Source organism: Opisthocomus hoazin, chromosome W (genome assembly GCF_030867145.1).
Source record: "Opisthocomus hoazin isolate bOpiHoa1 chromosome W, bOpiHoa1.hap1, whole genome shotgun sequence".
Lineage (NCBI taxonomy): Eukaryota > Metazoa > Chordata > Aves > Opisthocomiformes > Opisthocomidae > Opisthocomus > Opisthocomus hoazin.
The window spans coordinates 43744859-43758113 of NC_134453.1; the positions used below are offsets into that span (position 1 = coordinate 43744859).

Sequence of the window (13255 nt, forward strand, 5' to 3'; positions counted from 1 at the left end):
ACTTAAAGGCAGGTCTGCTGTGAACTCTGTTTCTGGAGACACTCATTTGTCCAGGGAAATTTTAAACCTTTTTTTTTTTTAAATTTGTTTACTAGAAAATCTTTTATTGGGTCTTTTTCTATTGGAATTAATAGAAATTTAGCTACTTACTGAGAGCAGGAAGGAGTGGGATCAGGCCCTTTCAGTTTTCAAGTGTTAGGCTTTTCCTCAGCTCGTAGATGAGGTTTTTTTTTTTAATATCACTTTCCTATGAAGCACACTTAAAAATCTCCCATACAGTTTCTTTGAGACCACGAATCCAACTCTCATTTACTGGGAATTAACCTGAAATAGAGCTGGCTAAGTTTTAACAAAGCCTCTTTTTTTGAGAGAGGGCACTCATGGGAGCATGCTGTGACTACTTAAAAACCAAAGGGAAAGGCAGAGGGGGGAACTCATGATTCAAGGGGCAATTCTGTGGCGAATGACTTCACGGACCCCAATCTTGCGCTCGATCAGAATCATTTTATTGCTCAAGTGAATACCTTATATACTAATACAATAGTTACTAGAGCAAATCAGCTTTGGATTCGTGGCTTTGCGAATGCCAGTTCACGGTTGCTGTTTTCCAGGACCTTTTGCAGCTGGATGTGTGAAAACAGCTTATCTCATGAGAACAGAGAAGGGAGGCACAGGATGCGCTGATCCTTCAGGGTCATGAGACGGTGCTGTTCTGTCTCAAGTTATATGGTTTCCCACACAATTCCCCTCCCTTTCTCTGTATAAGTGTTGAGTGGAGCCAAGAGCAAGAATACCACGTATGCCTGGGCTTCATCGTCCTCCCCTTCCTCTCTGTACACTTTATAGCTTACTGCCTCTTCAGCTTCAACTCTAACTACTTTAACTGGTAAACATCCTCTTGCAAAATTGAGGTGTGTGTGTGTGTATGACCTTCTTCAGGGTAGAGTATCAGAGTACTGCAGCTGAATGTAATCCAAATAGTGATGCTGACTGCACAACCTGCTCTGAAATGTACAGCGTAAAGAAATGGAAAAAATTAGAGATTTTCCTCTTAATTTCCTGTAGCTTGAAGAGTTTTTTAAAAACTATTGGAGATGCAAATTTTGGACTAGAGCTATGTATATATTTCTTTTTTCCACCTAATTTTCATGTGATATTGCTTCCTACAACACACTTTTATATTTGAAGAATATTAAATCAGTTTTGGACTTTGAGGGAGTGTGGGTTTATATTATCTCCATTATAAATAGTTAACGTATAACATCTTGTAGTATCCATTCCAGATTTTATATGCACAATCTGTTCAAGTTTAGTACTGATACAGCATATGAAATTTGTTTGTATTACTCTGTATCTATACCTCTGATCTTATACCCTTTTTGTCTTGAGCCAAAAATCAATGTCTTGCTTACATAAAATCCAAAAGAAACACCCAAATTCTGCAGTGATAAAGTATTGAGAGTCAAACCTGGGTCTTCATGTTGGGAAAACAAAGATGGGTTTAGGTCTGATCTTCAGAGAAAAGAGTTTGAAACCTTGGTTCAACGGGGTGCTTTGTCGAGTGGTGGCTGAAGTGAACATCTTTCTTATGGTATACCATACCTTCTTACAATATAAGAAAACCCAACTCTTTTGCCTTGTACTTTATTGTGCCGAGTATAAATGCAGGCTTCTGAAACAGTGCATGTGTGTCTCATTCAGTATTATAAATCTGATATCCTGTGTATTGGTAACTGCAGCAGTTTCCATCTCCAAAGAGCTACACAAACATAGCTGCCCTACCAGATTGCTTGGGTTGAAGATGAGCTTTAGCATCAGCTCAGTGGTGGGAGAGGTGAAAGCAAAGAGGTTAAGTGACTTGTGTCAGTGAATCTGTGGCAGAGTTGAGATTAGGACCTGGGTTCATACCACTAGAGTGCACTACTTCCTTCTTATTGAGAGAATGTTAAATTTGCTGGTAGGTGTGGGGTTTGGAAAATTGCTGCCAACTTGCTGAGCTACTGGGAGTTTCACATTGGTCTTAATCAGATGCAACTCTGCTTCTGCAGCTATCATTTACCAAATAAATGTTTTATTTACTATCAAACTTTTATGAATGCTGTGACAGAATGGCAAAGAGGGCTTTAAAACTAGCTCCTTTTGATTTTATTGGAGATGAAAAGGGTACGTACAAAAGAAAGGGTTCATCATATTTGTAATTAAAGTTCTTTAAGATATATAATTTCTCAGAAATAGATGATGACTTTTACTTGATTAATGAAAGGTTATTGATAATGAGAAATGGTATTTTACTTAATAATATAAGCTCTCTTCCCCCCCCCCCCCCACAGGTTTCCACTTGAGTGGTACAGTGACAGAGCCTGCAATGCAATCGGAGCCAGAAACTGTTTGCAATGTAGCTATCAGCTTTGATCGTTGCAAGATTACCTCAGTGACCTGTAGCTGTGGAAACAAGGACATATTTTACTGTGCCCACGTTGTGGCACTCTCTTTATACCGGATCCGCAAGCCAGATCAGGTCAAACTGCATCTTCCCATTTCAGAGACACTCTTTCAAATGAACAGAGACCAACTACAAAAATTTGTACAGTATTTGATCACAGTGCACCACACAGAAGTTTTGCCAACTGCTCAAAAATTAGCAGATGAAATTCTTTCTCAGAATTCAGAAATCAATCAAGTCCATGGTAAGTTTGATACTTGTTCTTCCTTTTGTTTCATTCCCTTTTTGGTTTTGAGCTCCTGAGGTCCCTTCCAACCTGAATTATTTTGTGATTTTATGGTGTCTATTAAAGAGGATTCTGTTATTGAATCTTTGCTTTAAGATGTTTAGGAAGTAATACTTTTTTGAAAAGCGAAGAGACATGTTTGTTAGATACAGAGTAGGTGGAACAGAAGAGAGTCTTTCTGATAACGGGGCTCATCTGCAGCCTAGCCCCTCTCCGTAGGGTCCAGTGACCCTGGCAGGCCCAGGCAGGTGGTGCTGCAAGAAGGTGAATTTCAGGAGCAGTGCTCTTTGGCTTTGAGAGCTATGGGGATGTGGCTAGAGGCAAGGCGATTGCTCTAGTTATTGTGGGATGTAATGAGAAGGTGGTTTGCAGAGCTGCCTGGTGGCAGTGGAAAGGGAAGGGGAAGCTGAAGCAGATGCAGGACATTAAGCAATAGAGGAGGATGCTCAGATGTTGTAAGCTGAAGGCATGTATTGCATGAGAGTTGGTAATAGCCTGAATGTAAGGAATTAAGGGGAAGGAAGAATTATGGTGAGTATGCAGATGGTGCAGAGAAGACTAAAACAGTCAAGGGTGATTAGAAAAGGGGAAGGCAAGGGTGGGAAAGGAAGGACATATGATGACTAGAATGGTTATATTAGCTATACTATGGTTAATGTAAGAGGAGAAATGAGAGAAAGGGTGTTGCAGAGAGTGCTTAAAATTCATCAACATTGTCTGTAATTATACTAATCACAGGCATGTCAATCTTTGTCAGCTGTTTCCTTATTGTCAAAATATCTCTTTACTCATTATTATTTAAACTATTTTTTTAGAGAGAGATTTAATGCTTATATCACAGCCCAAATAGCAAAAAGAATAGGAAACAAAAAACTGAGTTGTTGAGCAATTATGAAATTTCACAATGAGTTTGAGTAGGGTAGTGTAAAAAATATCCACAAAACTAAAATGTTTCTTTTACATGTTGCTGTTTTCCTAATAAATGAGATTGCAGTATGTCTTTATTGACTGATGGTATTTCTTAATAAAATACCAAAAACTGAAGTAAAAAATCCAGGCAGCACAAGAAAATAAACTGCTATTACCAAAGAAAGCTGGGTTACAAGAGAGGATTTATAGTCTCCTGATTTTCCTCTGACTCCCATGAAACAATGGACTGATTTTTTTTTTTTAATTTTTTTTTAAGATATGTTTACGATGTTAAAAATTCCAGAATTCTTTTAAGGAAGAAGTTAATTCCTCTGATTATATAGCAAGTGAGCGTTCTTCTGGGATTCATACTGGGCTGAACATAAGATCACCATTCACTGTCATATCTCCTGTGCTGCAGGCGTTCAGTTTGTAATACAAAACTGCCTTGTAGACCTCTCTTGCTTTGAAAAGTTTAACCTCACTAAACCAATGTTTGAAGAGGAATTATATTGAACAGTGCTTGAAGGCACAGGTAAGTAAGAGGAAAAACTTACTTAGAAAAACTTGCTTGTAAAAATGAGAGGAGACTTGGCACAGAAACACTAGAAACAGCTTTGATTAAAGGAAAGTCCTGAATCTGGAGCTGGATGAAGAAATTCTCTTCAGTGTTACCTAGAGGTGTTTTAATTCCAGGGTTGTTTTAAATAAAACTTCTAATTTATTTTTTTCTCTTGTGATGGCTGTACTAGTTCTGGTTTTCATATATTTCTAGCAATAGGCAAAAGAAATCAGCTCTTCAATACTACTTATTGTTACATAAGAATGATCCAGGGCTTTGAAGATCTCTGACCACAGCAGTCTTGTTGACTTGCTTATGAGCTGGCTAGGGAGATGGAATAACACTGCAGTATTTTCCTTTCACAGAAGGTGAATTGGATAATTGTTCATTTGCTCAAAATTCTGTCTAATGTAGCATTTGATGACTGGCTTTGTCCACCTTCCTTGTGAAGGAGGTTACTGGGGGAACTAGCGAAGTGACTTACCACTGATGACATGGGTTTTGAAATGACAAACCCTTTTAAGTTCCTCAGTGGATACAAGTGATGCAACATCCTTTCTTGCTTCATGACTGAGCCTCACTGCAGGAAAAATAATAAGGGGATGCTGTTAGAAGCGCAAGAATGTGTTGTCTGTTCACTAACTTCTTCATGAGAGACGAGTGATTTATTGGAAATCCTCTATGTATTTGCCATGCTAATTTTCACTTGGTGATTACGTTACATGAGGTTTTTCCATGCTTTTAAGGCACAAAAGCATCTCTTAAATTTGAGAAGATTTGTTGTGTTCTCATTTTCTCATGTGACAATGCTGCAGCTGTACATGTTCCTGATGATTTCAAAACTGGAGATCTGTCTAATCTATGGAGTCTAATCTTCTGTACTGAAGACAATACTAGGTATTCATACTGATACCCTGAAGTCTGTTGCGTAACTGTTGGCTTTACATTGGGTTTCAGTTCGGGGATGCTGACTCAGAAAGCTGGATGTAGATTTGGATCCTGCTTAGCTGAGGCTTTTTTCCTCCTTGTTAACTTTTGTACCATCATAGCGGAGGAAGCTGGTAGGTGTGTAAGGCTAGGAAGAGAACAGTCAGCACAAAGGATTATGAGCTGCATTTGTCAGCTTTGGATCTGTCTTGTCTTAGATATGAAACTTTCACTTAAATAAATTGTTCACAAGATCAAATTACCTTCCTGAGAATTTGAGTGGAAATAGGAAAGTAACTGCAAGATTGAGGGGAGGTCTGTTTGCATATTAAACTCATATTAGCATTGATTTGTTATTGTGTGCATATTGAAAAAGGGTCTGCCTTTTACTGCGATAAGGACAGCCTAGCAAGCCAATTTAATTTTTTCCTTTTAAGGTGTACTGTTTCTTTCCTGAGTGTTTAGCGCTGCTGTTATTATCTCTCTTTTTAGAAAACCATATGGATGTCTTCACACTTTCTCCCATTCTCTGATTAGATACAAAACTACATGCACGTGAACTCAGATTTAACAGGGAAGAACTGGGAGAAAGAGGTTTATATACATTTGTCTTCTCAGAAGCAGAGGTGCCTGGGTAGTTGTTTCTCTGTTTTTCCAGGCAGATCTAGATACATCCTCTGCAAACATTAATCTGTAACATATATGAGGAGCACTGGTGGAGGCATTTGAGAAGAAAACATCTATCAAAAAAAATCAAATTTGCTTTAAAACAAAGTTTCAGAATATCTAGTGCTATTTCTATATTGTATAAGTTTCAAAGGGCAATCAGGAGATACCGATGAATATGTGTTAATCTGAACCTAGTCTATTTAGCTGAAATGATGGGTTTTTTAGTGGGGAATTGTAGGGTAGGGTAGGGCTGAACAACAGAATACAATGTATTGCCAATCTACTAGAAAAGGGAACATTTAACATTAAAGAAGATAAATTATATATAAAAAATTATGGAATCTTTCATATGGCCCTGCTTAAACTAATAAAATTGATTGAGAGACTAGTTGCAAATGAATAACATAGGAAATGATAGATGGGTTTCCTTTCAAGAAGGATAAAAGTAAAGTATTCTAATGAGAGTTGTTTAGTGAACTGAATTTGAGAAGGAAGTAACAACAAGGCCAGTCAAAACTAGAGAAATTTCAGAAACCCAAGTAGAGATAAATAAGTAGCACGGTGTAAAATGAAATGAAAGATTGATAGCTGCAAAATAATATGAAAAAATATTTTATGAAATTGAGATTTTTAGGAAAGGTTTTTGCAGAGACATTAAACATTAAAATAAAACTTTATAGAAAATAAATAGTGAGATTTTGGTTTGAGACATGGAATGTAAAAATAAGTTAAAATGAAAACACTGCATGCTAGTCCATACTGATAAAGAAGTTCTTTTATCTGCCACACACGTAGAATTTGAAAGTTAATGCTACATAATGTTTGTGAGACCTGGATTTTAGCAGGAGAGGTTACATATTGTCAGCAGATAAGTTTATGCATTTTGCTATATGTGCAGATGGAAGGGAAATAACTTTTTAGAAGTGAAAAATTTGTTGGGGGTTTATTCACTTTCCTCGGCAACTTAGCGTATAGCCTGTTGTCATGCTTTAACACCAGCCAGCAACTAAGCACCACACAGCTGCTTGCTCACTCCCACCCAGTGGGATGGGGGAGAGAATCAGAAGGGTAAAAGTGAGAAAACTTGTGGGTTGAGATAAAGACTGTTTAATAGGTAAAGCAAAAGCCACATGTACAAGAAAAGCAAAACAAGGAATTCATTCGCTGCTTCCCATCTGCAGGCAGGTGTTCAGCCATCTCCTGGAAAGCAGGGCTCCATCACGCATAATGGTTACTTGGGAAGACAAAACACCATCACTCCGAACATCCTCCCCTTCCTTCTTCCTCCCCCAGCTTTATATGCTGAGCATGACGTCATATGGTATGGAATATCCTTTTGGTCAGTTGGGGTCAGCTGTCCCAGCTGTGTCTCCTCCCAGCTTCTTGGGCAGCCCCAGCCTACTCGCTGATGGGGGTGATGTGAGAAGCAGAAAAGGCCTTGACTCTGTGTAAGCACTGCTCAGCAATAACTAAAACATCTCTGTGTTATCAACACTGTTTTCAGCACAAATCCAAAACATAGCCCCATACCAGCTACTATGAAGAAAATTAACTCTACCCCAGCCAAACCCAGCACATTCTCCACCCCTTATTCCATACCATTTACGTCATGCTCAGGTCCCACACTATTTAATATATCCTCATTAACCACCACCCCCTTCCTATCCTTTGATGTAATACACAGATATTATTCCCTTAGTCTATGGACCACCCCTGTAAAATGTCCATAAAATGTCCAGAAATGTCCACAAAATGACCACTGAGTTAATTTAGTCCATGCCTTTGGGCTCCATCTCTTATGGTGGTCACTCAGGACAGGAGAGGCGGTGTGTTGCATGGAGTTATTGGGCACAAAAGCCAGCTCTGGTTGGGTCACTGCTGCACTTGCACTACTTCCTGGAAGACTTGTCCTCCATTGGTTCGGGTGATTCCTACTATAGCAATTCCTAGTAACGTGCAACTCAAATCATGGGTTACAACAAATTAAAGGTATTTCCATTATAGTCTCCACCCCTGGTCCCTTTAGGCAAGGTTATAGGGTTTAACATTTGTCCTGGTTTCGGCTGGGATAGAGTTAATTCTAACAGGAAGTTGGGAGGGGACATAGCCAGGACAGCTGACCCAAACTAGCCAAATGGGTTATTTGATACCACATGACATCATGCTCACTATATAGTTGTGGGAGCTGGCCGAGGGAGGGTAATCGGTCTCGGGAGCCCATGGGGCATTGGGCAGTGAGAAAATTGCACTGTGTGTCACACGTTATGTATATTCTTTTCATCAGTATTATTGTTGTTATCGTGCTCTTCCTTTGCTGTTTGTTATAGTTTGGCTGCAGCTGGCAACAAAAGTGCCACGCGGCCACCCCTCCCCCCGCTGGGGTGCGCAAGAGAATGGAAAGAAACAGCCAGAAACCGGTGGGACGGGATAAGGGCAGTTTAACAGAACAGCAAACAAAGGGAACAGGAACAGCAACGATACAGATGAGGAGAAAACACAACACAAACCGCACGACCCAGAGAGCCGCTCTCTCTCCCAGACCGGACTGGCGCGCGCCCTCCCGAGACGCGAGCGAGTTCCCGCCACCCCACTCCCCCCCAGCGGAACCCAGCATGACGGCACATGGTATGGAATACCCTACTCTGTTTGGCCAGGTGGGGTCAGCCCGCCCGACTGTGCCCCTTCCTGGAGTCCGGCGAAAATTAACCCTGTCCTGGCCAAACCCAGGACACTGTTCTGTTAAACTGTCTTTATCCCAACCCACGAGTTTTATCTTTTTTTTCTGATTCTCCTCCCCAACCCACTGGATGGAAGGAGGGAGTGAGTGGCCGCGTGGTTCTTTGTTGCTGGCTGGAACTAAACCACGACGGTCCTTTTTGTAGCCATCTCGTCTAGCATTCTTTAGAACAGGACATTGCTCAGGGACAGTTAAAACAAAACAAAAGCTTTGACTTCTGAACCCTAATTTTAAACACTACATTTTAATTTGAAAGAGATACAGTACATTCTGTGCTCCTAAATTGTATGACACAGTAGGGTGGGGGAAGCCTGCAGAAAGGATGACCCTCCCTTGGTCAAGGAGGACTGTGTGAGAGATCACTTAAGCAATCTGGACGCCCACAAATCCATGGGCCCCCGATGGAATGCACCCACGAGTGCTGAGGGACCTGGCGGATGTCATTGCTGAGACACTCTCCATCATCTTTAAAAGGTCCTGGAGGACAGGAGAGGTGCCCGAGGACTGGAGAAAAGCCAATGTCACTCCAATCTTCAAAAAGGGCAAGAAGGAGGACCCAGGGAACTACAGGCCGGTCAGCCTCACCTCCATCCCGGGAAAGGTGATGGAGCAGCTTATCCTGGAGGCCATCATCAAGCAAGTGGAAGAAAAGAAGGTTATCAGGAGTAGTCAGCATGGACTCACCAAGGGGAAATCATGCTTGACCAATATGATAGCTTTCTACAATGGCGTGACTGGCTGGGTAGATGAGGGGAGAGCAGTGGATGTTGTCTACCTCAACTTCAGCAAGGCTTTTGACACTGTCTCCCATAACATCCTCCTAGGGAAGCTGAGGAAGTGTGGGCTGGATGAGTGGTCAGTGAGGTGGATTGAGAACTGGCTGAATGACAGAGCTCAGAGGGTTGTCATCAGCGGCTCTGAGTTTAGTTGGAGGCCTGTAACTAGTGGTGTCCCCCAGGGGTCAGTACTGGGCCCAGTCTTGTTCAACTTCTTCATCAATGACCTGGATGAAGAGTTAGAGTGTACCCGCAGCAAGTTTGCTGATGACACCAAACTGGGAGGAGTGGTAGATACACCAGAAGGCTGTGCTGCCATTCAGCGTGACCTGGACAGGCTGTAGAATTGGGCGCAGAGGAACCTGATGAGGTTCAACAAGGCCAAGTGCAGGGTCCTGCACCTGGGGAGGAACAACCCCATGCATCAGTACAGGCTTGGGGCAGACCTGCTGGAGAGCAGCTCTGCGGAGAGGGACCTGGGTGTCCTGGGGGACGACAGGTTGACCATGAGCCAGCAGTGTGCCCTGGTTGCCAAGGTGGCCAATGGGATCCTGGGGTGCATTAGGAAGAGTGTGGCCAGTAGGTCGAGGGAGGTTCTCCTTCCCCTCTACACTGCCCTGGTGAGGCCTCATCTGGAGTACTGTGTCCAGTTCTGGGCTCCCCAGTTCAAGAAAGATGAGGAGCTACTGGAGAGAGTCCAGCGGAGGGCTATGAGGATGATGAGGGGACTGGAGCATCTCTCCTATGAGGAGAGGCTGAGGGAGCTGGGCTTGTTCAGCCTGAAGAAGAGAAGGCTGCGAGGGGACCTTATAAATGCTTATAAATATATAAAGGGTGGGTGTCAAGAGGATGGGGCCAGACTCTTTTCAGTGGTGCCCAGTGACAGGACAAGGGGCAATGGGCACAAACTGAGGCACAGGAAGTTCCGTCTGAACATGAGGAAGAACTTCTTCCCTCTGAGGGTGACGGAGCCCTGGAACAGGCTGCCCAGGGAGGTTGTGGAGTCTCCTCCTCTGGAGATATTCAAGCCCCGCCTGGACGCAGTCCTGTGCAACCTGCTCTAGGTGACCCTGGTTCGGCAGGGGGGTTGGACTAGATGATCCCCAGAGGTCCCTTCCAACCCCTACCATTCTGTGATTCTGTGAAAAGAAAGGATGTCTCTTCCCTCACACTCCTTCCATGCCACCTATGCAATCTAAAAGATGATTTCAAGGAAAGTCCCTTTTCCAATCTTCTATAACCACCACCATTAGGAAGTGCAGAAGCTCCAGTTGTCAAGACTCTCCAGACCTGAAGCTTTATAATGTTATAAGACCACAACACGTGGCACGTATTATATTAACTCATAGCATAAAGGATTTCAAACATTAACAAATATCTAACAGTTCTACAACTCCTTTCATGTTAAGTTTTATAAATCCTGCACAAGTTGCATGTGGTGGCAAGCTGGACGAATTGAAGAGTTAGCTACAAGTAAAAGCATTTTATCTGACTGCATAACTGACACCAGTATCTAAAAGGCATGGAATTAATCAGTTCAATGCATACAAATCACCAGAGCACTTATTTGAATAAAAGATCCTCATAGTTACTATAACCACCATAACATATTTTAAAGCAAGATTTTAGCAGCACATACAGCAACACAAAAATCCCCTCATTTTTCATTTGGTATAATTGCATGAACTATTAAAAAATAGTTCCCCATGTGACTCCCCTGTCGCTTCTGTTCCAGTAATGCCCCTAAATCACCTTTGCTGATAAAACACTAGTTGAGAAACAGTTAGCACATCTGCTTTTTAGACACTACAGAATGTTATAAAATTAACAATTTCTTTCAGATGTAAAGTGGAAAGACATTTTGAATTTGGATTTAGCTTCATGTCATGTTTTAACACTTCCTCAAGATAATTCCAGGTAGAGCTCTGTCCTGGGTTCGACTGAGATAAGGTTAATTTTTACAAGAAGCTAGGAGGGGAAACAGCTACGAACAACTGACCCAAACTAGCCAAATGGGATATTTGATACTACATGACGTCATGCTCAGTATATAAAAAGGGGGGAGTTGGCCAGGGTGTACAGATTTGCTGCTGGGGAATGGGCTGGGCATTGGGTTCTGGGCGGTGAGAAAATTGCACTGTGTATCACACGTTTTGTATATTCTTTTCATCAGTATTATTGTTGTTATTGTTCTCTTCCTTTGCTGTTCTGTTAAACTGTCTTTATTCCAACCCACGAGTTTTACCTTTTTCTTCTGATTCTCCTCCCCAGCCCACTGGAGGGAAGGAGGGAGTGAGCGGCTGCGTGGTTCTTTGTTGCTGGCTGGGACTAAACCACGACAGTCCTTTTTGGCGCCCAGCGTGGGGCACGAAGGGTTGGGATAATGACAGGTCTGACCAGAGCATGTTAAAACAAATTTGTTATCATTTGTTATATGCATTTATTATATTAGTTAAATAGTTGCTGGTCACAATGTTGTTTTGTTTGGTCACATGGTTGTGTTATGTAAAGCCTTACTTGCCGTATGTATTCCCTATGGTGCTGTTTATCACCTCTGGGAAAAGGATCAGGATCATGATTTTGCTGTACTGTGTATTATTGATTTATGATATGATAACATCACTGGGCATGAGGTTAGGCTGGTATTTGTATGCAGCACTGCTGTCATGCCCGTACCTCAGGCTCCATCTCTCAGAATTTAATAATCGCACCCAATCTATGGGGAAGACCGGAGGGAATACTTTCCACTGCTCTTTCACCTCTCCTTTCTCCTTCAGGCTAGTCAAAACAGCTTTTGAGAATTTTGAATATCCTTGGGATGCTCAAGCCAGCATGCTCATATTGCTCTGTCTCCTGAATGTGTTCCAGGTCTTCTTTAGGGTTAAATAACTATTTAAAAATATTGCCCAGAGATCTGCCCCGAGGCTGGATAGTTATGAGTGTCGGGGCGTGTGGGACAATATGGGCAAGTGTCTAGGAAAGCGGGCACCTCAGGTGTTTTTGAACCTCACCCCTGAACAAGTGCAGAATCCTGACAAACTAGTAAAATATATGGAAGAAGTGTTCTGCCACCCCTGCAATTCCAGAGAAACACAAATCACTGTAATGTGCTGGGGCCTGGCCCATGCCTACTGAGCCCTGTTCAACACCATTCAGTACTCTCAAGGGGAAGAGAGGGAAAACAAACCGATAGGCACCGCAGCTACTGCAACCCCAGCGACAGGCACTGTGGCTACTCAAACCTCGGCGAAGGGCACTGCAGCTGAACCAGAGAACCAAGCTGTGCAAGTATCAGTTGCCCCTATACAGAAGAAGAACTACACAAAAAAATTAGTTCGCCCAGTAAGGGATGACAATGAACCAGGGCCATCACGAGAACAGGAGGAAGAGGCAGAACCAGAGATAATCACCCGGTCCCTATCCCTGAGTGAGCTGTGACATGTGCGGAGAGATTTCAGCCGCCTACCTGGCTGCTCCGATGCTGGGATAACGGGGCCAGTAGCTTGGAATTAGAGGGCAGGGAAGCCAAGCAGCTGGGATCCCTGGCCAGGGAAGGGGGAATTGACGAGGCGACTGAAAAAAAGGCACAAGCCCTCAGCCTCTGGAGGCAGCTTCTGTCAGGCGTGAGGGAGAGGTACCCCTTCAGGCTGCCCAGGGAGGTTGTGGAGTCTCCTTCTCTGGAGATATTCAAGACCCGCCTGAACAAGGTCCTCTACAGCCTAATGTAGGTGACCCTGCTTCGGCAGGGGGATTGGATTAGATGACCCACAGAGGTCCCTTCCAACCCCTACCATTCTGTGATTCTGTGATAGAAACACACTCCATTGGTCAGGCAGGACTTGCCCTTGGGGAAGCCATGCTGGCTGTCTCCAGTCACCTCCCTGTCCTCCATGTACCTTACCACAGCTTCTAGGAAGACCTGTTTCATGATCTTCCCAGGCACAGA

At 42.8% G+C, this 13255-nt stretch overlaps 1 protein-coding gene across 1 annotated transcript in view; it reads left to right on the forward strand.

Annotated features, from left to right (window-relative positions):
• Positions 1–13255, forward strand: part of LOC104337720 (zinc finger SWIM domain-containing protein 6) — a 137013-nt gene that overhangs the window by 47587 nt on the left and 76171 nt on the right. Inside the window, exon 2 of the mRNA XM_075446653.1 lies at positions 2331–2687. Coding sequence (XP_075302768.1) covers positions 2331–2687 — 357 coding nt within the window. The remainder of the gene's footprint in view (positions 1–2330; positions 2688–13255) is intronic.